Raw genomic sequence first — 26,006 nt, 5'->3', positions numbered from 1 at the left:
AGAAGAAAGTGTTGCCAAGAAAAACCTTTTACCAGCCATGTTTGAAGTTGGTCATTACTGTTATTTAAAGAGAAGTGGTGCTATCTACTATTAAGTTTACAATGTGAAATCAGATTTTTTTCCCACTGTTTAATAACATTTCCTAGTTTGGCATCTGCCTGACTTATTCCCTCTGGGTTTCTCATGTCTCACGTATGCTTCAGTTTTCAAACCTGCAAGATGACATTAACTTTGTGGTAGGCGGTTGGCTTTTCGTACCTCCAGCAAGGAAATGTCACTTGTCTAAATGCTAATCTGTCTTAATATAGTAACTCATGGCTGTAAAAATGTTACAAGAGATGACATAATTAGAAAAAAGGTCTTAAAAAGGTTGATATTATGGTTTCCATAAAGAATTTTATGCTAGAAAAAGAACATGTTTGGCAGCAGAGGATTATTCTTTGCCTTCAGTTTCTCCCCCTGTGTCCTATTCTGCACTACAGATGATCAGGTACATATAAGCCTTAATTTGGTTACTGTCACCAGCTGATAGCAGCCCTCTCCCTCCTCTGTCTGTCTGTTTCTGAATGAATGCATGAGATTGTCAAAGATGAGGAAGTCTGATGTCTATCTGGCACAAACACACCAACAGTCCACTGAGCACACACTGCATGGCTATCACAGATATTCACATATTCACACAAATGACTTTCATTCCCTTTAGAAACATAATATCCTCACTAACTGTATTGTATCACTTATCACTGATATACCATTGTTTTCATTTAATCTGATTTTCTCACCAATATCATACTAAAATGTTTTATGACTGCATTTGTCTTAAAAGATTATAGCTCTGAACAAAACTAAGGAGCGAATGCGGCCTTACCATGTCAACCATGAAAATGAAGACCCGGATATTAAAAAGATCAAAAAGGTAAATAAATAGATTCTACATGCTCATATTAGATATATTTTAAGTTTCATTGTTCTCTGTAAACTGTTGTCTCTGTTGTCATCATCTGATATTTCTTGCATGTGTTTGTGTGCTAGCATATTGCATACATACATGTGTGCTTCATACGTCCTTGTTTAATCTATCTTTTTTTTTTTTTTTTTTTAATCTTCTCAGGTGCAGAGTTTCATGCGAGGCTGGCTCTGTCGGAGGAAGTGGAAGATTATTGTCCAGGACTACATCTGCTCTCCACACGCTGAGAGCATGAGGAAGAGGAACCAGATCGTCTTCAACATGGTGGAAGCAGAGACAGAGTATGTTCATACAGTATGCCTGGAGTAGCAGCACACACAGTAGAAAAGTTGTCACTATTGTATTTGCAGTGCATGATGTCACACTCACTGTAGACTATAGGTCAGGTAAGAAAGCTCCGCATGATGTGTCATAAGAACTAAACAGTAAGGTTGACTGATATGATGATATACACTCACTGAGCACTTTATTAGGAACACCTCATTAGTTTTACTTTTACAAAGCTTAAACATTTTCAATTTTTATTGACATTGTCAGAAAGGTGATAATTCTACTTTATTGAGGTTGTAGTGGGTGGCGGTGGTGTACTGAGGTGCATTATATTGAAAAGTGTTCCTAATATTTTGCCTCCCTTATATATGGTAATGTGGTGGACAAAATATTTTTAAAAGCTTTGTAAAAGTAGAATTTATGGTAGAGCTGTTTTTTTATTGGATTGCATTAGATCACAGGTGTTCCTAATGAAGTGCTCGGTGAGTGTACGTTTATGTTTTACCGTTTATACTGAAGTAGATATCATGTTAATATCTCTAGTTGTATTATACCATTGTAGACAATTTAGAGCAGGACTGCTCTATGACAATATTGGATTTACACAACTTCTGCGTTCTCGATTTGTCAGGTGTTAATTTCACTGGATAAATGTTTTTATTGAATTAAATGGATTTGAATTGAATCACAGTCACAACTCCTCTAATTCAGATAAGGCAAATCTTTTGAGTCAAGGCTTTTGAGGGCTGATTTTATCAAGCTCAAGTAAAGCTGTAATGCATGGATTATAGTTTAGAAATAGAGAAACATAGAGCTGAAATAATATTATTAGAAAAATATTTGACTAAATACATCTATATTGATAATGCAAGAGTAATGATGGGTTGAGAACTGGCTAGTTCAAAACATTGTTAGAGGAAGAAACTTTCAGAAAAAGATCGTTAGTAATGGGGATGTAATGGGCAATCAGGAAGAGGCATTTGTTACTCATCGAACTCAAAACATTGTCTTAATGGAACATATTTGATCATGTACTGTACTAGTCAAAAAGTAAGACACATTTTCTGGTGTGTCTATGATCTGTCTATGATCATTATGATCTAAGTGATACGTTTAATTATTTTTGTTTCTCCTCATGTCTCTATAATGGCAGGTACGTCCACCAGCTCTACATCCTGGTCAACTGTTTCCTCAGACCTCTGAGGATGGCTGCCAGCTCCAAGAAACCCCCCATCAGCCACGATGATGTCAGCAGCATTTTCCTCAACAGGTGTGTTTGCCTGTGCACATGTGTTTGAGTGTGATTAACAAACATGTTGTGTCCGTCATCTGTTAATGATGCAGAAGAAACAAGCAGATATTGACAATAAAACAAAAGAAAGCAATAAAACCTCTTTTGTTGTTGTGTTTTCACACTGCGTTTACACTGTGTCTTCAGTGAGACCATCATGTTCCTGCATGAGATTTTCCACCAAGGCTTAAAGGCGAGGATAGCCAACTGGCCTACTCTGGTGCTGGGTAAGCTGTTGCTCACACATTGCACAAAACACACAAATACACACTCAGTGACATCAAGGTCAGGTTTTCAGTGGTTCTCCAAATCCAGTTTGTCTTGTTCAGACGTCAGCCTTGACGTCTTACTGTCGCATTCACACACATACACACACACGCTCATTTCCCTATCTCAGTCTGCAACATGCACACTCATTGTGTTGATAGACAAAGACCACTCAGACCAGAAGGCATCCCACTTTTTCACCTCCTAAAACCGAAGCCCCCTCGACAGATAAGCATCACCTAGGAGACAGACTACTGACAGACACTGCAGCAAATTACTTGTGACAAATTCAAGAAGAAAAGGGTCCACTGATTAAACATTTCACCCTTATCTGACTCCCTGCTTCAGGCTGACGCAGAATGTGAATTTCTACTTCAACAATATGTTTTACATCAAACCAATTTCTGTAGTGTTTTCAGTGCTGATTCTTTGTTTTATTATTAATATTGTTTTTGAGCAATTTAGCCTCCAGCACAGTATCCCAATATCCCCAGTATAATGAAGGCTTTTTAAAGCTGTGGTTTTACTTTTCCTTGCATGGTTTAATTCTTTTATCCTTTTGAGAGCATGGCCGTTGAAAAACCTGATGATCGAGTAATTTGGTTCTTTGGCAGTAAAATAGGAAATAGCATCAGCTACATCAGATGCTATTTCAGAATGGCCCATAAATGTTCAAATGAGGTTTTCTTCATTCACTGAGAAGACGTGGTAATGTACCTAACTCCATTATGATGCCTTTTAAACCAATTGCTTGTGGTCTGCTGGTGGTTTGTACAAAGCCAAAAAAATAACTGGGACGCAGTCACTCACAAAATTACTAAAGCAGTGATTTCTGAATTTATTATTATTATTTATCAGGAGTCAGTTTCACAGCTGCACAGTTTTGAAATGTCCCTCCTAATTTTCTTCCAACATTTGCTTGCTTTCATGCCTTTCGCTACCTACCTCCCTTGCAGTTTGCATAACCATTTTGGGGCTGACTTGAATGAATTCATTTCAGGAAATGAGCCATGCACTCTACAGGAAATTGTATTTCCTTTATTTTGATCATTAATCTTAAACCTCTGTCTTCTGTCCTCTCTATGCATGTAGGTGCACAGCTCTACAGTGAGCTAAACACGCTTCCAATAAAGATTGAAGACAGCAGTTGGCCTTTTATGTCTTTTTTTTTTTTGGGAAATAATTGTCAAACTGTGAAAACAGTATTGGACAACAAATTCAATGATGAATGAGAGACCCCAGCTGAGAGTTAGACCAAAACTACTGTAAGTTCAGGAACTGGATTCACATTAGTATAGGCAGACTAGCTAACGTTATCACTGTTAACAGTTAGATTTAGTTACATTTGTCCCTAAATGCAGGAAGAAACAAAGTAAATGAGTGAAAGATCAAGAGTGAGGCCCCAGACTAATTACAAAAGACTAATTAATCTAGTGAACATGTAGTGGACATACACAGTCCACAAGAGTAAAAGTAAAAAGAGTAAAATAACAGTTACCCTAGCAGTAAATCAACAGTAATTTAATACTAGCCAGAATGTTGTATTAGCTACAGATTAGCCTCAGCTCCCAGATGGTTAGCTTGGTTAACAGTAAACTAGAGCTGCAACGATTACTGCCAATTGATTAGTTGCCAAGTATTAAATTGATTGCTTGTTTTGAGTAATTTTTAAGAAAAAGACTTTCCAAATATTCTGATTCCAGCCTCTCAAATGTGAATATATTCTGGTTTCTTTAGTCCTCTATGATAATAAACTGAACATTGTAGGGTTGTAGACTGTTTGGCGGGACAAAACAAAACATTTGAGGATGCCACGTTGGGCTGTGGGAAACAACAATCAATATTTTTCATTTTTTGGGCCAAACAACTAATTGATTTATTGAAAAAAAAAAATCAACAGATTAATCGATGATGAAAATAATCGTTAGTTGCAGCCCCACAGTAAACAGACAGTAAACTAAATTCTACAAATCAACAATCACAAATACAGATAATTCTTCAACATCTGTGGCCTAGATAAAAGATGTCTGTCAATATTCGCCTGGTCACAGATCTGACAAAATGATGGATGTAACAATATCAGTTAGCTAAACTGTAGCTGCTATGGATCTGTGCCAGCAGGAGTTGCTAATAGCAACAGAATGTTCAACTGAAACTGCTGGTGGCAGAATACTTGAGAAATGCATTGCTGGACTTTAACCCTGTACGTATATGTGTATGTGAATATTTATGTTTTCTGTTTTATCTAGCTGACCTATTTGACATCCTGCTGCCCATGCTCAACATCTATCAGGAGTTTGTGAGAAACCATCAGTACAGCCTGCAAGTTTTGGCCAACTGCAAGCAGAACAGAGACTTTGACAAGCTGCTCAAACAGTATGAGTCCAACGCCGCCTGTGAGGGAAGGATGCTGGAGACCTTCCTCACATACCCCATGTTCCAGGTAAACTCCAGGGCACCAGCACACACATGTGCTCACAATTGTCAATTCTTGTCTCTATTTGTCTATTTGTCATCAAGCCACCTCTCTTTTACAAATTGTTCACATATGTTAATATTTTTTTTCTTTCACTTTGCGCTCCTCTCCTACAAGATTCCCCGCTACATCATCACTTTGCATGAGTTACTGGCACACACGCCTCATGAGCATGTGGAGCGGAAGAGTCTTGAATTTGCAAAGTCCAAATTAGAGGAACTGTCCAGGTATGTGTCTGATTGTCAGAATAATTACCTCGCCATCATATGCCCTGATATCTTGAACTGAAAATGTATTAATTTGTTTATGTATGTTACCAGAGTAATGCATGATGAGGTGAGTGACACAGAGAACATTCGGAAGAATCTGGCCATCGAGAGGATGATAGTGGAAGGTTGTGATATCCTGCTGGACACCAGCCAGACCTTCGTCAGGCAGGGTGAGTCTTCTTCAGTTCACTGCGCTGCTCACCAGGCAGAAAATTTCTGGAGGTTTTTCTGACAGTAAAACCCTTCTGCCTGTCAACTGGTGATCTGAGTGTACAGATGTGGTACCTTGGTGGAGCTCAGTCACTGAATCATGACATTATCTGCTTTACTAATACTATCTACTCGGGGGAGGTTTGGCTCTCTGTCAGCTTGCCTTAAAAAACTGTGGGAGGGATAGTATCAACTAAGGATGTGTAGAGGGCCCAGTATTTGTATTTGTATCTGTATTTGTTGAGGCAGCAAATTTGTATTTGTATTTGGGCACACCCCTAGTATCAACTAGCATAATTTATAGTAAAAAGACTGAGCTTTCACCAAGAACATTTCTTGGTGAATGACTAATGACTTAGTCCCAATTTTGTACTTGTACTTTGTTTAACACATTTCATGTAAAGTTTCCTATATGAAACCACCAGAATGAACCTGTTTCCCCTTACTAAACAAAAGACTAGTGGCATAACAGTGAACATACTTGCACTTCCAAGTTTTCAATTACATTTAGCTGTCATGGAGTTTAAATACACTTAATGTGAATAGATTTGGATAAAAGCATCTGCTAAATGCTCTCTGCTAAGTCTTAGTATACAGTGTTAAATGATCTGCTGAGACTGCATTGAGAAAACCGAGTCCTTCCTGATCACCTTGACGTGTTCTTGTTCACGAAGAGCGGTGTTAATTAATGCAATGTGCAAAAACCTAATAAGCATAGCTTTCAGCTCTTCCAGATGGATCTCAGATTAATCAAAACCACTTATGCAGATCAGGTCAGAGACAACGTTCCATTTAAAGAAAAGCAAAAATAGTCTTACTGAGTAAATATAAAGTACTTGTTAAGTGAAACGTGTTAAGGAAGCAGCCTTATGACCGTGCAGAAGAGCAGATAGTGACGATAGTGCTGCAGTTGAGTCACAGGTCAGGAGATGAAGAGGACACCGTGATTTTTCCTGATCCAAAGTTCCTGTCTGTTTCCATTCCTTCTAGAGGTAAAATAATGTTATATCTCATATTTTTATCCTTTTTTTGGCCCATTTTAATGATCTCCATTTTTTCTCTTCGGTGCTCTGCCAGGTGCACACACAGAGAGTACATGTATAGAGAAGTGTTCAGAAATACTACTTTTTCTACATGTGTGTTTGTGCTACTGTAAAAGCTTTGTAAACACAGCCCTACAGCTTAGTGTCAGCTTAATGAAATGTAATGTAATCCTGTGCCCCTCCTGCTCTCCAGGCTCTCTGATCCAGTTGCCGTCGGTGGAGCGAGGGAAGCTGAGTAAGGTCCGTCTGGGCTCCCTCTCTCTGAAGAAGGAAGGGGAAAGGCAGTGTTTCCTCTTCACCAAACACTTCCTTGTCTGCACACGCAGCTCTGGAGGAAAACTGCACCTTCTAAAGGTGAGAACACCTTTTTATTCAGTAGTTTAACTAGATCTTGGTGAGGAAATCCACTTTTTGAAATTGATGCCAATAAACTGTTGTGTATATTTTCTCCTAAACTCTTGCAGCAAGGTGGAGTTTTGTCCCTCATTGAATGCACGCTCATAGAGGAACCAGATGCCAGTGACGAGGAGTGTAAGTTTACTACATTGCTGAGGCAGTCTGTCTACATTGGCAGCTCTTATTGGCTCATTTAGGCCCCTCACCACTTATGGAGGTTAATTAGGTGTCAGATGATAAGTATCCAGAAATTACTTCCCTTTAAATATCACATGCTCACCCCTTTAAATGTCAGGTTATGATCTTTTGACATTATAGGTCCATTTTTTTTTTTCAAGGATTCCCCGCACCCCTGAAGCTTAAGCTTCAAGGGTGCGGGGAATGGAGATAGCAGGTCCATTTAATTAACCTGTTTAACTGTGTATGTGTGTGTATGTTTGTGTGTGGATTTTACTATCATCATCATCATGTAGAGGTCTGCCGTACTGTAGAAAATACAAATGCTGTATATTTTTCCTTCATCATACAGCTAAAGCTGGCGGTCAGGTTTTTGGTCAGCTGGACTTCAAGCTTGTAGTGGAGCCATCAGACTCACCTTCATTCACTGTGGTGTTACTGGCACCATCGCGGCAGGAGAAGGCTGCATGGACCAGTGATATCAGCCAGGTAATACACAAAGTGACACACATACACACACCCACACCCAGACAAACACAGAATAACAAGAACCTCCAAATAGCGAGAGCATGTCTCCTCTGGGCATTGAGAGGACTTAGTGATAAGTAAACAGAGACACGGGTGTAGCTCCCCAGGGGTGAGTTCAGCTCACTGCCTCAGTACTCCACAAACAGAGTAGCACCATACAAGCATGTCAGACTGGATTAATTCTTATCAGACAAAAACAAACAATGACAGTTTTAAATGGGGTCTTTTTTCCCCAATCCCTTAACAACCTGACTCCTAAAGTAATTTTAAAACAAGTCTCAGCATCTGTGTGAATCCGATAGAAGCACTCAGATAAGCAAATAAGTAGCAGAAAGATTATGTTAAAGTAAAATATAGAGTATTTTTCTCAAAAGCATGTTTTATGACATTGCAGACTCAACCTGTTATCTGCTTTTTCCCTCTTGCTGCCATTGTTTCACTTCATTCCTTCAATAATAGTCTTGTTTTTCTCTATGTCATTGCAGTGTATAGATAATATCCGCTGTAATGGCTTGATGACCAGTGTATTTGAGGAGAACTCTAAAGTCACCGTGCCTCATATGATCAAGTAAGTGTGTTTGTGTGTGTGTGAAGAGGAACACCATCTCTTCATGCCAATGTTGCAAAATAAGAGTTTAAAGCATATCTGGGCGACAAAGTTGTGTTGATTTACAGTTGATGTTTAGGTTGTATGTTTTGTATTATGCTTTTTTAATGTTTATTTATGCTGTTAAAATCTGACATCTACAGTATTCTTTGGTATGCACCCCTGTTTTAGCATCCTTCTTTGGGATATATGGATTTTTTTTTTTTTTGCTTAATTTTGCTCAGCTACTTTCATAACCTTTTTTCTTGTTTACCAGTCCGGCAGTCACCCATGCTTGGTTATGTGTGTGTATGCGTGTGTATCCATCAGATCCGATGTGCGTCTCCATAAAGATGATGTTGACATTTGCTTCAGCAAGACGCTGAACTCCTGCAAGGTCCCCCAGATCCGCTACGCCAGCGTGGAACGCCTGCTGGAGAGGCTGACCGACCTGCGCTTCCTTTCCATAGACTTCCTCAACACCTTCCTGCACACATACAGGATCTTCACCACGGCAACGGTAGTCATGGACAAACTGGCCGACATCTACAAGAAGCCCTTCTCTTCTATTCCTATCAGGTCATCCACTATATACATGCAAATGTGCACACAAACACAAAAACACAGATGTAGATGCAGGCCACCACAGAGGCAAAGGCACATCATAAACCTTCCCATAATGCACCTTTACCAGTATGGACTCCATAAATGTCTTTAATGTACATGAATGTGAACTTGTGTGTTTGCACATATTTTTATATCAATGTTTGTGTGTGTCTAGCTATATGTGTGTTTGTACAAGTTTATGCAACGTGCAAGAATGTGCATTGGCTTTATGTGAGTGTGCTTGGAGTGTTTTATTAGTTTCCCTGTCTTTTTTTAATTCTGTGAACGATGTAGTCAGACTGGGGTCAGTGTTTTGGACTCGGGAGGCGTCTCCCACCTCTGTGCGCAAGGTTAAATACATACTGGCTGAAATACATACCAGCTTGTGTGTGGACGCCAGCAGAACAGATGCTTCAACAAAGTTTTTGGCACAGTTATAGGAATATATTGCGTGTCAGATGAGGAGTTTCTCTTTCTCTCTCCTTTTACTCATGCACTCTCTCTTTTATTAGCCTTTGGCTGCATCAGAATTGTGTGTTTATAATTCTTCCTTGGCTTTACTTAACGTAGCTTTTCAACTAGAAAAGCTCTGTCTTTTCCTCTGTCCAAGAGCAGGTTTGTATGTAAAGCCTAACTCACCATGGCCTGTGGCCTCAGGGGGGACTCGTCGAGTTACCAGAGGTGTGCAGGAAGACTACCTTTTTTTAAGCCTTAACTTGAACAGGGTCTGCTTTGATTTGGCCCTTAAGGTCACTGCAGAGGGACACATGAGCAGCTCAAGGGTCCTTCTAGCCAACCTTTTTTTTCTTTTTCTTTTTCCTCAGAGTACAATAGGAGGTTTGTAAAGAGGACATGATTTAATACATTCCAAGAGTTATTACTTTGAAGCCTTTTTAACCTTGTGTGTTTATTTTTTTAAGGCACTTTTATACAGTACTTTAGTGGTTCTATGTACATGTTTTATATTGCAGATATTTATTGTAGTTTCTTTTAATTAGCATTTGTTGTCAAAGATTGGATCATGTTTTTACAGATAATTAAATTGAACCTTACTCCTTGAACCTAGAACTGAAATGCACCTCAAATGCCCCCCTTTGGTTGACTCAAATGCCCCTCTGTTTTTCTATTTTTCTAGGAGGTGCCTCCTATTTTATTTTTCATGCCTCTTAGAGAGTCTATGCACATCACTGTTATGTTAAGATACACAGACTTTTACTCAGCTCTGTGCGTCCTTTTTGCACTGGATTTTTCTCCAATGTGGTCATGTGTCAATATCTGGGACACTGAACATATGCTCTTGTGTTCTCTCACTCACACACACTGCCTCCCCTCCTCCTCAAGCACACCTTTCCTCTTCCTGGAGATTCATTTATCACCCTCTCATCATCTCCCCTCGAACCATCCTCCATTTCTGTCACATGTCCCACTTGCATTTCTCATTTTTGTCTAAATCCAGCCATCACAACCATCCATTTAATTGTTTTTTTCTGTGTCATCCATCCCTCTGTCTCTTCGTGTTCCCTCCAACTACAGGGCACAGTACCACTCATATGACCGTCTGTCCATCTCATCCATCTGTCCTGACTACAGTCTGAAGATCAAGAAGATAGCCATGGATCAGTCCAAGTAACCAACTCCTCTCTCTCTTTGTCCTTCCTTTCTGTCTCTTTCCCACATTTTCTTCCTTTTCTTCTTCTCCTCTGGTCTTGGTCACTGATGCATGATATCTACCCGTTATCTATCTCTGTATATGGATGGGCTACAACAACTCATGGGGGTTGCAAGTGGAAATATTTTAGGTTAATGTTAAGCATGAATACAGGAACCTGGAGCCAGTGTGTAGCATGTTCTCTCACTGTAGCATCACTTACTCAAAGCTTTTTTCCTCTCTTTATCCACATTGATCTTTTTTATCATTTCTCTTCTGTTTTATTCCCCTCTCTGCAAGTAGCTGCCTGTCTCTTCTTGTTCCACCGCTTGCTTCTTCTCTTCTAATATATTCCTCTTTGCTTCTCATGCTTCTTTACTTCCTCTGTCCTTTCATTTTTCCTCTTTCAATCTGGGATGCAATTTGTTCTTCTATTTCCTGCTGAATAAAAGGCTTGTGTGAGCAAACGATGGCTGTGTTTATCTATGCATGATTACTCCTCCCTTGATGTAGTTCTCTCTGAGCAGTGTTAATGTCGTTACAGAATTGATAACCAAAATAAATGCTTGTTGATTAAAGCGTTTGCACTTTCATTGCCTAGTAAATAAGGCGTTTAAATGTTGCAAATGTAATCTGCAATAAAACATTAATGCAATTTAGGCATATAATCAGGTACAAAAATCATCAGTAAGGTTGTTTGATGTTCACATCCATGTTGGCTGAACACTTTTAGGTTAATATTAGCCCCTTTTGTACATAGACCCACAATATTAGGACAACCCAGGATTTTTAGGGCTAAACAGTGAACATTTCTTGTCCAAGGCCAAGTCAGTCACTTGTCCTCAATCAAACTGAGTATATGTTTCACTTGCCGAGGACCAGACTTAAGGCAAAAATCCACAAAAAGAAGCAGGTACAGTGAAGACACCTGTTGTTTGCCTGTGCCGGTGCCTGTGGGTCATACACTTTAGACAGTCAAAGATTTGCAACCAGATATTGACTTAATTTAAGTTTATGTTATAGTAACTTTTCCAATTACCTTTCTTACTCTAAAAAAAAAGGGGAACCATGTATAGAAACGGCTACAGTTCCTACACAGTTCATCTAATGTGGATGTGAAAACCCTTAAAATAAAGCTGAGAGAGAACTTTAAAGGCATTTTTTGGTTTCCAGTCCAGTGTGCTGGAGAACGGACACAATACAATGAAACCTGTGTCACTGTAGTAATACTTTCTGCCTGCACTGGATGTGCCCTCTCATTATAAGTCATTCTGGATGTCAGCTAAATGCCCCAAATTTAACTTTGAATGCCATACACATTATGCCCTTTTCTTTTGGCCTTATACCAGACATACTGTATATTTCAAATATAGAAAAACTATATGATGAAATTAATTTGCGAACAAACCTTTTATCGTTCAGGGTATAGAGACAAGCAAGGTCTTATTTTGAGGTACTGCAATTGCACATTTACTTTTCATCCTTTTCCCTGAGCTCTCTCTTTATTGCTTTTTAAATCTCCCATTATTTTGCTAAGATATTGCCTCTTTCCCCCTTTCAGGTCCTTGGAGCTGTTCTTTGCTACGAATCAGAATAACAGGGGTGGTGAGCACATAAACGACAAATCTCCTCGTCTCTGCCGCAAGTTCTCCTCTCCCCCTCCTCTGTCCATCCCGTCCCGCACCTCCTCACCTGTCCGAACACGGAAGCTTTCTCTCCACTCACCCATCACGGCCAGGGTTGGGGGACTCGACCTAACCAGTCCTCTTTCCAACTCTAGCGTAAATCACAACACTTCCCAGTCTGCTGCCAGTAGCCCCACATCTGCACACACCCCCCAAACCCCAACATCTCAGACCCCAACCCCGACGACATCCTCTCCTCCTCCCTCCTCCACCTCCCCCCCGCCCAACAATTCCAAATCACCACAGGACCAAAATCCTCCCATTCCCTCATCCCCGGACCAGAGTCCCTACCAGACTGCAGAGGGTGAGGAGCTGCCGAGGATCGACCCCTTCTGTGGCAAACTGAGACGAAGCATCCGCAGAGGTAAGCTGAAATACACCGTACACAGATGCAAAAACACTTGTTCTGTACATCAGGGCTGCCACTACCTGAGTCATACTGACACCAAAGCGAAACTATTTTTATTCCTTACATGTTTTTCTATAAAACCCCTTTTTATGGGGTTTTATAAAGTTCTCAAATGTTAAATGTCTAAACACAAGCAGCTGCACAAGAACTCGAAAATACACATTTTTTATTTAAATCAAGAATTATCTGTTCCACAGACACGGGATTTCTTTCTGTACTAAAAAAGCAATTATATTCTTTTAACCACAATTATTATTCCTTTAAACCATAATTTAGAAAGCAACAGTGATAAAGATTTAACTCTAAATTGTAACAGTATGTTAACAGGGTTGTGGAACAAATTAAACAAAAATTCAACGATAGTAATTACTTTCTGGGCTGTAACAGTCATTTGGAAAATTGTGAAGCACTGGCCAATGATTTAAATGTGTAAAACGTGTTTATTTTCATCTCCAGCGCTGTGCATAGCCTCTTGCCATGTGCAGCTGGATAACATGTACAGTTTTTTTTCTTTGAGTATATAAGCTATATATCCTCAGTGACTCAACATTAACATACAGAGCCTTATTGGCATACTGAAATAGTTATGAAGAGCTTGGGGTCACTCATCAAATGACACAGCATGAAGTGTTCACTGTAAGAGCAGAACAGGCACCTGGTGGGACATCATTATCTCTTTTCATTTGTGTGCTTGAGTCAGCTAAGCTGCTCAGATCTTCTAATAGTAGTGGTTAAACAGCCCTCTAAGACTGGAGAGAGATAGCGTCAGAGCATCTGAAACAGCACAGCAAGGACAAGCTGCAGTAAGACCCTCATTAGCATGTGCACACACAATATGTGTGTGTGTGTGTGTGTGTGTGTGTGTGTGTGTGTGTGTGTGCACGCGAGCGTGTGCATGTGTGACAGCTGCTAACTGCTCACTAGGAAACAAAGAGCCATCAGTGCTCGTACCAACATGCCACTCTCACCTCCTCTGCATACTGTCTCTCGGTTTCTTAATCAGTCAGAGTATTTATGTGTGTTTATATATATCTATGCACATACAACCATTTGTATATCTTCCCATTTGTCTGTTGATGAAGGCCTTTTCTTGACTTTTCTCTGTAGTTGTGTGTTTGTGAACACTGCATGTGACTTTCATGATGAAGAGAGTCATTAGGTGTAACCTCTTACAGTTTGAAATGGTCTTTCCTTCTCTTTCTTTTAATTTCATATTAGAAGTCTTGTTGGAATGAAACAATGTATTTATTGCTGAAACAAAGCATGCATAACATACAGTACATACATGTTGTTGGAATTCCTAGACAGACTTGAATTATCGACCCTTTTCCTTGTCACTTTGCACATCCAAAGGTGAAATATGTTTGCATTCAAAGACATCAAAGGAATTCTGATTGAACCTTTGCGATGCTAATCAAATATGAAACACAGGCATGTTTGTCTATATGGATGCAGATACACACACAGTACTGTACACATAAATGAATGTGCACACACATACAAAAATGTTCAGGGAACAAATAAAGTCTTGGTGCTGTCCACTGGTTATACTGGTCTCTGCTCTACAGCAAACCTGAGTATGATAAAGTTCTCCCCTCCAGTAAAGCAGCAACAGTAATGGCCACCACCGTGACGGTCATCATCATCATCATTATCATCATCATCATCATCATTATTCTTGTCATTATCCTCTCCTCCAATCTAGCCGTGCTGGAGTCAGTGTCACTGGAGAAAATCATCCCAGAATCTCCTCAGAGCAGTGAAGCAGGTGACATGTCACCATGTCGCTCCCCTTCCACACCTCGACACCTCCGCTACAGACAGCCTGGAGGTAAGACTGTATGTGTGTGTGGTTTATGACTCATGGCTAGACCACTACGCCATAGCCAGAGGTCTCGACAGTGGGCAGTGCTGTGCCCACTGACAGGCTACTCTGCAGAGAGACACAGTCAGGCAAAGATCTCTGACCCTGCAGCCTGACATCTTTAGTACAGAAGCATAATACAAAGCTCAAACACAGCCAGACCATCGCACACTTGGGATGGTCTTCTTTGAGATGTGCCCAGTTAAATAGACTTTCTGGATGATTTAAAGGGACTGTAAAGGGAGTGTCTCCTGCATGTAGGATAGCTGCAGAGCCAATAAACTCTCAGTCAGATTGATTTGGATGATAATGATGATGATGATGATGATGATTTCAGTTAAAAGTGATGACTTGTATGATCACAGAGAGGGTTCCTGTATGACAGTGTTGTTGAAAATATTGTTGTCAACAGTGCAGAAGATATGTATGATCTGTAATCCGTCTGTGACAGTAATGACAATGATGTTGATGATTGATATTGATAATTGAAGGTCTCATCATCAATGATAACTATAATGATGATAAAGATTACAATAATGAAAGCAACACTGATGGTGATCGTTATGATGATGATGACATTTTTATTTTTTTTTTGAAAGTCTGTATATGAGTTTAAAAGGGTAGTTAATTAATTAATAGGTGTAATTGGCTTAGGCTTCAGCCTATACCTTTCTGGTATTTAGAGACTGTTTCTTGAGTTTATTATTATAAGAAATTATGCATTGAATTCATTGTATGTTAAACATAATAATATATGTACAAATGGTATATATATGATTTTATGTTTTCTTATGGACTGGAATATACAAATGAAAATTAAAAAAACACATTTTTTTCACTTTTCTTCTTTTTTTCTTGTTACATATTTAATCCTGCTGTAATAAGTATATGAACTAAATAAACTTGTCAATTTTCCACAAACATTATACTCTCTGCATTAAAAACACTTTTTAAAATTCAATTACAATATAGCCATTAAATGTGTGTATTCTGCCTTATTTTTTCATAGGTTTTTTCCATAGGTCTTACACTCTTTGGTGAATATTCAATCAAGATATTGCCAAGTGAATTATGAATTATATTGTTATTGTGGTTGACACAGGAACATTCAGGAAGCTGTGATTGTCATGAAAATGTATTTTGATTATAATAGCCACTGTGACATTTATGTCACGTAAAAATATATATCTAAATGTGTGACCACTGTAATTATGTTTCATATGTTAGGAGGAAATTAAAGTTCATTTTTATACACTGGTGGTCCCTCCTCTTGATGATAATTGTTGTCGTTGATGATAATTTTGTGTATTTGTGTCTGCAGTCCAGTCAGGGGAGAACTCCCGCTGCTCAGTCTCTCCTGCTTCAGCCTTTGCTATTGCCACAGCAGCAGCAGGACACGGTACACCACCAGGTACACACATACAGACACACACACACACACACACACACACACACACACACACACATACTTTGAATTGACATTCTGTAAAACTTAAAATTAAGACCAGGTGTGTTTTTCGGAGTTAATGTGAATTAAGAACAGTCTGTATAAAGATTTTGTTTTTGTTCCAGTCTGCAATAGTCATAATATATTTTTATCTGATATGTTTTACCTATAGGAGTAATATTTAAAGGCTTTTGGTATGATAATGTACAGAGGTATCAAAAGAAAATATTGGGTTCTTCATCATAATTGTGGTAGTTGCGTTTTCCTTTAAAATACATCGCATTACTATGAACTAGAGTATATGTAGTTAACTCGTAGATGTAGAGCTGCCTGGACCAATGAAAAGTTTGATACAATTAAAACATTAAATAGTCTGTTCACCTAAATTACAAAAAATCTTATTTTTCAGTTTTTTTCTCAGTTTCACAGTTCACAGGACCATCCTTTTACTTTTAATAGTTTATTACACTTTGCTGCCAATACTTTTACTCCACTGTGATACTGCTACACTTTAAGTACAAAATTTGATTACTTTTCCACTACAGATGCTTTTGTTATCTATCCCCAGATAATCACTGGACATTTTATGTTATCACACAATATTAAAATAACACATTCTTTCTCTCTCTGTTTCTCTCTTCCTTTTTTTTTGTTTAAAATTTTCCTTCAGTGTTCACAAACTCTGAAAGAACTTGTGATAAAGAGTTCATCATCCGCCGAGCTGCAACTAACAGAGTTCTCAACGTACTGCGGCACTGGGTCTCCAAACACTCACAGGTCTGTCTGGGTGGGGTGGGGTTCGCCGATTTTGCTTGGTTGATCAAGTCTGTGGTCTCATTAAAGCAGGTGTCTGATGCATTCTCTCTCTGCTCCACTGCTCTCACTTGAGCATGTAAACAACCCAACCATATGCACACAAACACACCAAATATTATCGCTGTGTCAGATGGACAACCAGCTCCACCCACCTCAGTCCACCTACCTACTCTACTGCTAAACAGTGGTGCCTCTAATGAACTGAATATCAAGATAATTGCCTGACTCCCTGCCTAGAGGTCCTTCCAGTCTAACTGCATCGATCTGTTTTATGTATTTTTCTTCAATAATATAAAATGCTGTGTTGACAGGCCAGCTTTGGTCAGCTTATTAATGCAGAGGCAACTACAAACACTCACATACTGTATACACCCACTCACATTTTTCCTTTGGATGCCAAAGAACAAAGGGCTTGTTAAAACTGACCTTTGAACAGGAGTTAAATTGGGGTGGAAGCGACAGGGAAAAATAGGAGGAAAAGAGGGCGTTAAGGCTGGAAGGAAAGAGGGAGTTCAGGCAGAGGAATGGGTGGTCTGAGGACATGAACAATTATACAACAGAGATTATGATCAGAAGTCATTAATGGACAGAAAGGAATACAGAATGGAATCACTTGCCAGGTATTTTAGCATAAAATATGTGTAAAATTCTGGTCTGTGTTTGTCTTGTACCTCTATTTTGGTTGAGATGATAGAAATTTATCAAGATCAGAATTTTTACATCTAAAGTAGATATCCCTTTCATATCTTAAGTTTGTAGGGAATTGCAGACAGTGTTACAAATGAACAAGCAGGATTAATTGATAACAATGCCTGGCTTTTATAGAGTTGGTGCATCAATCTGATACCTTATCAGGTTTTTAATTTGCTGGATTCAGTAAAAACAGACATTCCTGTGTTATTTTATCAATTAACACTTTCTTAATTAATTTTACAGAAAATATTACAAACACTATATCACAAAATATACTAATATCATGATATAAAATTAATTATACCATGATGGATCATTTTGTTCACCTCTAACTTTATCTGTGTTTTAGACTTTGAGAGTGAGAGAAACGTTTTTATTGGCCTTTACTTCTTTAAAAGACTGTTTAAGTGTGAAGATCTGGTTTTAGAGTTAAGGTTAGAAAAAGATTTTGGTCAAGATGAAGATAATTCAAGTATAGAAGTTCATATTAGTGTTTGCGTGTGTTTGTATGTTTAGGATTTTGAGATGAATGGGGAGCTGAAGATGTCAGTGATCTGTCTCCTGGAGGAAGTGCTCAGAGATCCAGACCTTCTGCCTCAAGAGAGAAAAGCTACTGCCAACATACTAAGGTACAGAACACCTACACACAATGGTGTTTCCATCACTTCAGAGGACATTACATTGACTAACCCTAACCTAACCACTGCTCCTCTAACTCTTACCTTAATCTAACCCTAACCATACTTTAACCATACCTTAACGTTAAGACAAATCTTTACTCTAAAATTTAAGGATTTACATAATGGGGACTCGACAATGTGACTGTGTAAACGGATTTATGTGACAACAACAGTAATATAACATGAGTAATACCTGGTATACACACACACAAACACACACACATATATACGTTTAAACATATTATGGGGACACATGTAAAAACAACCTTCCTTTGGGGACTTTCTGAATGGTTTAGAAGGAAGATACCACCATCCACAGATTACTAATGCCATCCACAAAATGAAAATCACTTCATATTTCAGAAACAACAATCTTGTGTACCATGTGAAATCATACATTTAGTTTGGGGACAAGTATTAAGCTACCTTAAGCTACTCAAGTCTTAAGAAACCAACTACAGGTGACTTGAGAGAGCCTTTTCATTTTCATGGCTTTGAAAAAACTTGGACAGCGACATGTAAACACTTGAATAAAACACTGAAAGTCAATCAAAGAGTTCTTGCCATAATAACATCTTGCATGTAGCTTTTAATTATTACAAAACCTTCATCCTATTCTGTTCTATTCCCTAGTGCCCTTTCTCAAGACGAGCAGGATGATGCCCAGCTGAGGATAGAGGACATCTTACAGATGGTGAGAAAATTGCATGATTAACTTGATTATTATGTTACTGGATCAAGCAGCAGTAAATTGCAATATGAAAGAGAAATTCTACCTTTTGCTGCATAACCTAAACCTCTTGGTATTTCAGACTAGTGGAGTGATAGAGCTTTTCATTTTAATTTAAATATTTATGTGGTGCTCTATGGGTTGAGCTTGTTTTATGAAACCAGACACCCTAAAGTACTTACACACTGATATACACCTCCTCCAAATACTTATTAATTTTACTGGTTAACTCCTTTACCAGTTCTCAGAACAATCAGGAGGAGTCACATGTCGTTAATTGTCTTGACTTAATTATGACTGAGTATTGCACACAGATACACTCCATTGTCTTTGTAATATGCAACTTGGTCAGTACACGCTCTCCTATCCTCCAGGCAGAAGGGGTAAATACACCCTTTCCTGACAGTTGACAGTCTCGAGGGGACTGTGAACTGTCATAAAACATATTCATCATAGCTAGTCTGTCTATTAGATATTTATAACTCTTTGTTATTTGTGTTAGTGTGATTATTTGTTTATAACTGGACCTTGCATCTGCCTGTCTGTGTATGTGTGTGTGTGTGTGTGTGTCTGTGGATGCATGTCCGTATGTGTGTTTAGGCGGACTGTCCGAAGGCGGAGTGTTTTGAGTCTCTCTCAGCAATGGAGCTGGCTGAACAAATCACTCTGCTGGATCACATTGTCTTCAGGAGCATTCCTTATGAGTCAGTCCTCTCATAACTCTCTCACACTATGAGCTGCATCAGGCCAAACAAAACTTCATCAACTTTATGGATACTGTGTATGATGAGACACTTCAGCTTAGCTCACACTCAATGTGCTCTCAGAGGGACATCTACCAATGAATACTGAGGCATTACATTTGAACTTCATAACTCTCAGTTTTAAATTTGTGTTTGAAAAGATGAGGGTTTTATTTCCATAAGATATTGGCTATGTAGTAAACTGCTACCACAATGATGGTAAAAATGACTCATGTTTAGTCATTTAATTATTGAATAATACATCTTGGAAATATTTTCGATTAAGTAATATACCCCAGTTTCCCCTACTGTTGGTTAAGTTAGGTGGAAATGTGTTTGTATTTCTTCTATATAATGAAACATATTTCTGCATAGCATTACATATCATATAGCAGAATAAATAAGTTAAAACACTCACTGTACGACCGTCTAGTGAATTTTTACCCAATTGACAATCTAGGAATGCAGCTAAATTTTAGAAGCAAAGCCGTTTAGTACTTCCTCAAATGTTTATGTTCTGGCTATAAACAAGATTTTCATACAAAAATAATATTATACACATTATGTTCAGTTCTTGATTGAGCAAAGTCTTTCGCAGCAGCTGTTTGTAATTACGTTGCTTTTTCAGTTCAAGAGAGCCCTTTCAACCCCTGCTGTGTCACAGGTTTTAGCTAATATAAAGTAACATATCTTGTGAGATTACTGTGCCACATTTCAGTGTGAGTGATCGGATCTGGTTTCTGGCTGACTTGGATATATCACATATCTTTATCCTCCCTCTCTAAGAGAGTTCCTGGGCCAGGGCTGGATGAAGGTTGATAAGACAGAAAGGACGCCATACATCATGAAAACGAGTCAACACTTCAATGATGTAAGTTCTTTAAATGTCTTCAAGTACCTTTTTGTTTTCAGACTTCTCTGTAAGTATTCTCTGCAATACCTTTTTATTTTCTCTGTTCTCTTCTATGTAAAGATGAGTAACCTGGTGGCGTCACAGATTATGACCCACACCGATGTAGGCTCGAGGGCCAGCTCCATAGAGAAGTGGGTGGCAGTGGCTGATATCTGCCGCTGTCTCAACAACTACAACGGCGTACTGGAGATCACATCCGCGCTCAATCGCAGTGCCATCTATCGTTTAAAGAAGACCTGGGCTAAAATCAGCAAACAGGTATACTCCATCTTGTTGTAGTTAAAACCTAAAAATTATACAGAAAGCTTAACACAAGTTGTCAGTAAGTGCTGTGTATCAATACAAATTTATGTAGTTCCCCTTTTCAGAGATTGTTAGAGGAAAGCACTTTTGTCTCTGCAGAGTTTATAAATTTGTATCCCCCTGGGAGAATGGATGTCATTACAGAGCTCAAAGCAGAAATGTAATGTTTAGTATCTGCTCTTTGCTTAATTCTGATGAACACTGAATCGATTAAACCCATAGCCATCCAATTACCAGACAGTCTGTCTCTATACCAATCCACGCTGGCAATTTGAGACTGAAGCAAATTTGATTTAGTCATTTCATCATGATTATATCTTTTATTAAGAGCAAGTGGTTCTGATATTAATACAGCAATCTCATTTGTTCTCTGTACTTTAGAGTAAGTAGTGTTTTATGATTTAAAATATGTATTTGTGTGTCCAGACTAAAGCCCTGATGGATAAACTGCAGAAAACCGTGTCCTCTGAGGGAAGGTTCAAAAATCTGAGGGAGACCCTGAAAAAGTGAGACTTTTCAGATGCGATATTATTGTACACGCCACATTAAAGTTGAGCGACGAATGGTTTTGTTTATGTGCATTACTGCTTTTCTCTCAATAGCTGCAACCCTCCATGTGTGCCATACCTGGGAATGTACCTGACAGACCTGGCCTTTATTGAGGAGGGAACACCCAATTTCACAGAGGAAGGTCTTGTCAACTTCTCCAAAATGAGGATGGTACGAACACACATGCATCAAAATGTACAATGTACAATTTATCTTTCAACTGCACTGATATCAACTTAAAATCCACATTTTCCTCAGATTTCCCACATCATAAGAGAGATCCGACAGTTCCAGCAGACGCCCTACAGAATAGAGCATCAACCCAAGGTACCTTTTTCTGAACACACTGGATTCTGTCTTCAATCGATGGGCCATGTCTTTCTCAAGAGCATCAAAACAGCATATGATAAGCAATAATGAATAATGAACTTTATTTATATAACATTTTTAAAGCAAAATTACAAAGTGCTTTAAAAATCATAAACAGAAAGGGAAAAGCATGGCCTTAACCTCCTATCAGTCCCTGGGGCAAATATTTGACCCCCATTATACATGGTAGTACTCCAGAGCTGAAATAATTAGATGATTAATCAATAAGTTCATTGACAGAAAAAATAATTGGCAACGATTTTGATAATTTAAGTCATTTTAAATGCCAAAAAAAAAAAACTTACAGTAACTTTTCAGATGTCAATATTTGCTCATTTCCCTAGTTTTCCATCATAGTGAACTCAAAATTTTGGAGTTTTTGACTGTTGGTCAGACAAAACAAGTAATTTTAATATGTTAACTTGGGCTTTAGGGAATAATGATGGGCATTAAAAAAAAAGACCAGGACCATAAGATAGAGGATGGAGGACCTGTCAATATTGTACTTCAGTGGTGCAAAATTCAAACAAACTTGCGATTAATCAAATTTTGTAGACCCAAATGATATGGAGTAAACTTGGGACAAAAGCATTAACTGTATAAAACTACTTTAGCAAGATAGAGGCATATGTTTGACAACACAGATCCTTTATGAAAGTACTGGCGTTGGCTGTTGTGAAAGGATTATTGAAAATCACTTTGATATATGGCTGTCTTTTGGGTAAAGTTGAAATATGTTTCTGAATGCCAAAACCATGACCTTATAAAAGTCAGCTTTAATGTTCAGTCCTCTATTTTTCCTACTAGATATTAATCTCTCAAACACCCACAGAGTATAAATTTAACCCTCGCAGCTATTAGCCAGATTTATCAGAAAACTTTAAGAATAACATTAACAATGAGCTGTAAACTCAATTTGCACATTGTTAGCACAATATTTTGTAAGTGACTCACTTGCAAAGTCATTTTGGTTTATTTCCTACTGAGACTTTCAAGACTTTAATAAGCAGGCTAATATTTGTTATGTGGCTCTGTGAGACTGCAAAACATGTTAAATACTGAAAATAACAAAATTTAGATTAACCTGTAAATACAGGTTGCTGATGTGAATCCTCCATCGTTTTTTCTGCCAAGGTGACCCAGTACCTTCTGGACAAGACACTGATCATGGATGAAGACACACTCTATGATCTCTCTCTGAAGATCGAGCCCAGGCTTCCAGCCTGAGTGGCCGCTGTTTGTGGCCAGTGGGAGCCTGCCAAACCTGGACCCCCAAGGGCAACACGCCCACGCAATCTCAATCAATCAATCAAGAGGAAATCAGGAAGTTTTCGGAGAAACGTGGAAGCAGAAATAAGAGGGAGACCGATTGACAAGACAGAAAGGTCTTGAGAGTCAACTTTGAGAAGGGTTGAGCAAGCGACTGGCGGAGCGTGAAAAGGGGACAAGGTGTTGAATTGATTGTGTTCAAGGAGAACAAGAAGAAAAGGTTTTGGTTGCATTGTATGAGAGTTTTGAGGAAATGACATGTCGCTGTGTGTGCTCATCATTTCTCAGTCAGAGAGTGTGGTGCACATAACATCACACTTCATCAGACAGCCTGAGAGTACAGGAAAGGCTGAAAGCATGGAGTGAATGGATAAAATACCGTGGATATAATAGAGATGTAGCATATACAGATAGTATGACAGAGAGATGTCTGAGATAGTGTCTCTGTGCTGTTGTCTGTGTTCTGTTGCTTGTGCATTTCCGTGCCATGTCCTGAAGCAAGAGCCCCAAAAAACGCTTTCTGTCACGATGGTCACTGCATAAATTTGCATGATTTCTGCTTGGGATGTAACTGTCTAAATGGCCTTCAACCTGACCCCTGACCCTCAGCTTAGCATGCCTCGCTCTTACTAGAGTGACTCTCTAAGCCACTATGCATCTTCAGCGGGCTGGGTATGGCAAAACGCCTTCAAGCCTTCACATATAATGTAGAAAGACACAAAAATGAAACACTTAAATGATCATTTAAAATGAGAAATCTAATATTTTGAGATAGTGAATTAATACTGTATTTATCTTCAGACGGTCTCTGCCTAAAAGCTACTCATGAGAATGGACAGCTCCCTTTTTTTGAAATGTCCATATGAATGATAAAGTAAAAACCTTATTGGTGCCTTCCAGTAGTGTAGGTCAAATTCCCACATTTGCCAATCCACAAGCATAAAGTTGAAGATTTATATATAGAAAATCCTGCTTGAACTGTTTTAAGATTTGCTTTAAAAAATGGATTGTAGTTCTACTCATTCAACTTCCTTTTTTTTCCAGAAAATAGGTAATGTAGGCTAAACCGTAGCATGTTAGTGTAACCAGAGTAAAAGCATTGCAGCAATTGATCGTCAGCAAATATCTCCCTCTAGTGTTTAAACATTGTTATAACCTCTGCTGCCCCGAAGCTTTTTCAGCGTCTGTGTGCAGTTAGATTTTTTGGCTTTGACAAACTGTCAGATACTGATGTGTGTAGTCAGTTCCCAGTGTGTAACTCTTAGATGTAGGCTGGGACAGTTTTTGCACTCTCTGAGATGTAGCTTCGCTTGAGTGACAGTATGATCGTTCTTTACCATGCTATTTATTTCATCAGATACTGTATTTATGTTATTTTTGTATATAGTGACTTCACACATATCATATGGTTGCTGAAAAGAAATTTTTTGAATTGTTATGCTGTGAATATTGATTCGTTGATTTGTTTTTTGTCTCTCTTGCTCTTTATGTTGAATTCTAGTTTTGCATCCCAGGCTCTTGTATTGCGAGAAATCTGTTTAAACTTTATTCTAAAAAAAAAAGATTTGTCTCTTAAAGGTTAAAAAAATGTAGCATTTGAATAATCACAAATTGTTTTCCGTATTGCTGATATAATGAACATAGGTGCCCTGCATGCACACAACAGCTGCATGTTGTGCACGTCTGACTGGACGCTCCCTGTACCTTCTCCCTCTGCTTCTCTATAGTACTTTTGTCTCTGTAGCTGTCGACCGGCTCTGTTATAAGGCATAAAAACAATATTTTGTCCATCAACTCTGGCACGTTTGTCTGTTAGTGTACCTCACAAAGTCAGGCATAGTCTTGAGGCTATGTCATCTGCAGTACAGACCTGCCAACTCTCCTGTTTTTCCTTGGTTTCTCCCGCATTTCAAGGCCATCTCCCAGTGCCCTCCCATTTTGTTTTTTCTCCCAGGAAACTCCTTTAATTTGCATGGCCCTTAAACTTTATTATGAATAATTGTCATACATGGATCTATAAGTTTTGTATGTCTGTCTGACGTTACCCAAGTTGCCAGATCAGATGTCAGCAGGTATGTGCAGTAGCAGTGTTGGAGGTCATCTGCAGAAAACTTTCTTCATAGAACAACCTTGTTCCACTAATTGGAGGAAATGTTTTCATGCTTTGTTTTTTTTGGGAAAACTTGTCCTTTGCACTGCGTTTGTAATTCTGAAAGCCAGTTTTACATACTGGTTTGAGACTACAGTACAGGATGCTATGTTTGTTTGCATTGTGATTTTTCTTTTGTGTGTATGTTTGTTTGTGTGTTTATTTATTTGTTTGCATTTTTCACTTGTAGGTGCAGGGGAAATAAATTCAACATGCCTTATGTGTCTGCGTGTTTTCTTGGAAGATGTGTTATGCTTTACAGCACTGACATTAAGTGGCTTCCCCTGCTGTATCATTTGGCCTCATCTTAATTTGACGACACACTACAGGATACAGCAATCATCCTGTAGTGTAATTCATCAACAACTTTCATCTGAAAATCTCCAGAGAACAGAGGAATAATCACTTTTTCATCTTTGGCAATAAATCAGGAAGAAACCACCACCTGTTGAATTATAAAATAAAAACCTGTGGTGGAAAATATCTCGTTCATACATAAGACAGGCATCAGATTACACAACAGCAGTCAAACACTGTTCGTACACACTGTATGTTTACAGAGAAAACAGTACCCAACACAAAAGCTAATGCATAGCAGCTTATGTAACTCATCTTAATTTAACTAAGAAGCCTTGAATATTTATGTCTGACAT

General features: G+C 38.7%; 1 protein-coding gene across 1 annotated transcript in view; it reads left to right on the top strand.

Annotated features, from left to right (window-relative positions):
* The window catches only part of rasgrf2b (Ras protein-specific guanine nucleotide-releasing factor 2b), a 46,328-nt gene extending 20,755 nt beyond the window's left edge, over positions 1 to 25,573 (top strand). The window contains exons 4-29 of the mRNA XM_044375585.1: positions 827 to 916; positions 1,112 to 1,248; positions 2,391 to 2,507; positions 2,676 to 2,755; positions 5,045 to 5,238; positions 5,389 to 5,498; positions 5,592 to 5,710; positions 6,987 to 7,147; positions 7,258 to 7,324; positions 7,719 to 7,855; positions 8,380 to 8,462; positions 8,811 to 9,059; positions 10,620 to 10,712; positions 12,296 to 12,783; positions 14,534 to 14,659; positions 16,014 to 16,103; positions 16,810 to 16,916; positions 18,165 to 18,277; positions 18,962 to 19,022; positions 19,659 to 19,762; positions 20,588 to 20,672; positions 20,775 to 20,972; positions 21,444 to 21,523; positions 21,620 to 21,737; positions 21,825 to 21,893; positions 23,070 to 25,573. Coding sequence (XP_044231520.1) covers positions 827 to 916; positions 1,112 to 1,248; positions 2,391 to 2,507; positions 2,676 to 2,755; positions 5,045 to 5,238; positions 5,389 to 5,498; positions 5,592 to 5,710; positions 6,987 to 7,147; positions 7,258 to 7,324; positions 7,719 to 7,855; positions 8,380 to 8,462; positions 8,811 to 9,059; positions 10,620 to 10,712; positions 12,296 to 12,783; positions 14,534 to 14,659; positions 16,014 to 16,103; positions 16,810 to 16,916; positions 18,165 to 18,277; positions 18,962 to 19,022; positions 19,659 to 19,762; positions 20,588 to 20,672; positions 20,775 to 20,972; positions 21,444 to 21,523; positions 21,620 to 21,737; positions 21,825 to 21,893; positions 23,070 to 23,162 — 3,369 coding nt within the window. The 3' untranslated portion in view covers positions 23,163 to 25,573. The remainder of the gene's footprint in view (positions 1 to 826; positions 917 to 1,111; positions 1,249 to 2,390; positions 2,508 to 2,675; positions 2,756 to 5,044; positions 5,239 to 5,388; positions 5,499 to 5,591; positions 5,711 to 6,986; positions 7,148 to 7,257; positions 7,325 to 7,718; positions 7,856 to 8,379; positions 8,463 to 8,810; positions 9,060 to 10,619; positions 10,713 to 12,295; positions 12,784 to 14,533; positions 14,660 to 16,013; positions 16,104 to 16,809; positions 16,917 to 18,164; positions 18,278 to 18,961; positions 19,023 to 19,658; positions 19,763 to 20,587; positions 20,673 to 20,774; positions 20,973 to 21,443; positions 21,524 to 21,619; positions 21,738 to 21,824; positions 21,894 to 23,069) is intronic.
* Positions 25,574 to 26,006: the final 433 nt, after the last annotated feature.

This window comes from Thunnus albacares, chromosome 2 (genome assembly GCF_914725855.1).
Source record: "Thunnus albacares chromosome 2, fThuAlb1.1, whole genome shotgun sequence".
NCBI lineage: Eukaryota > Metazoa > Chordata > Actinopteri > Scombriformes > Scombridae > Thunnus > Thunnus albacares.
This window is presented reverse-complemented; position numbering and strand designations above follow the sequence as displayed.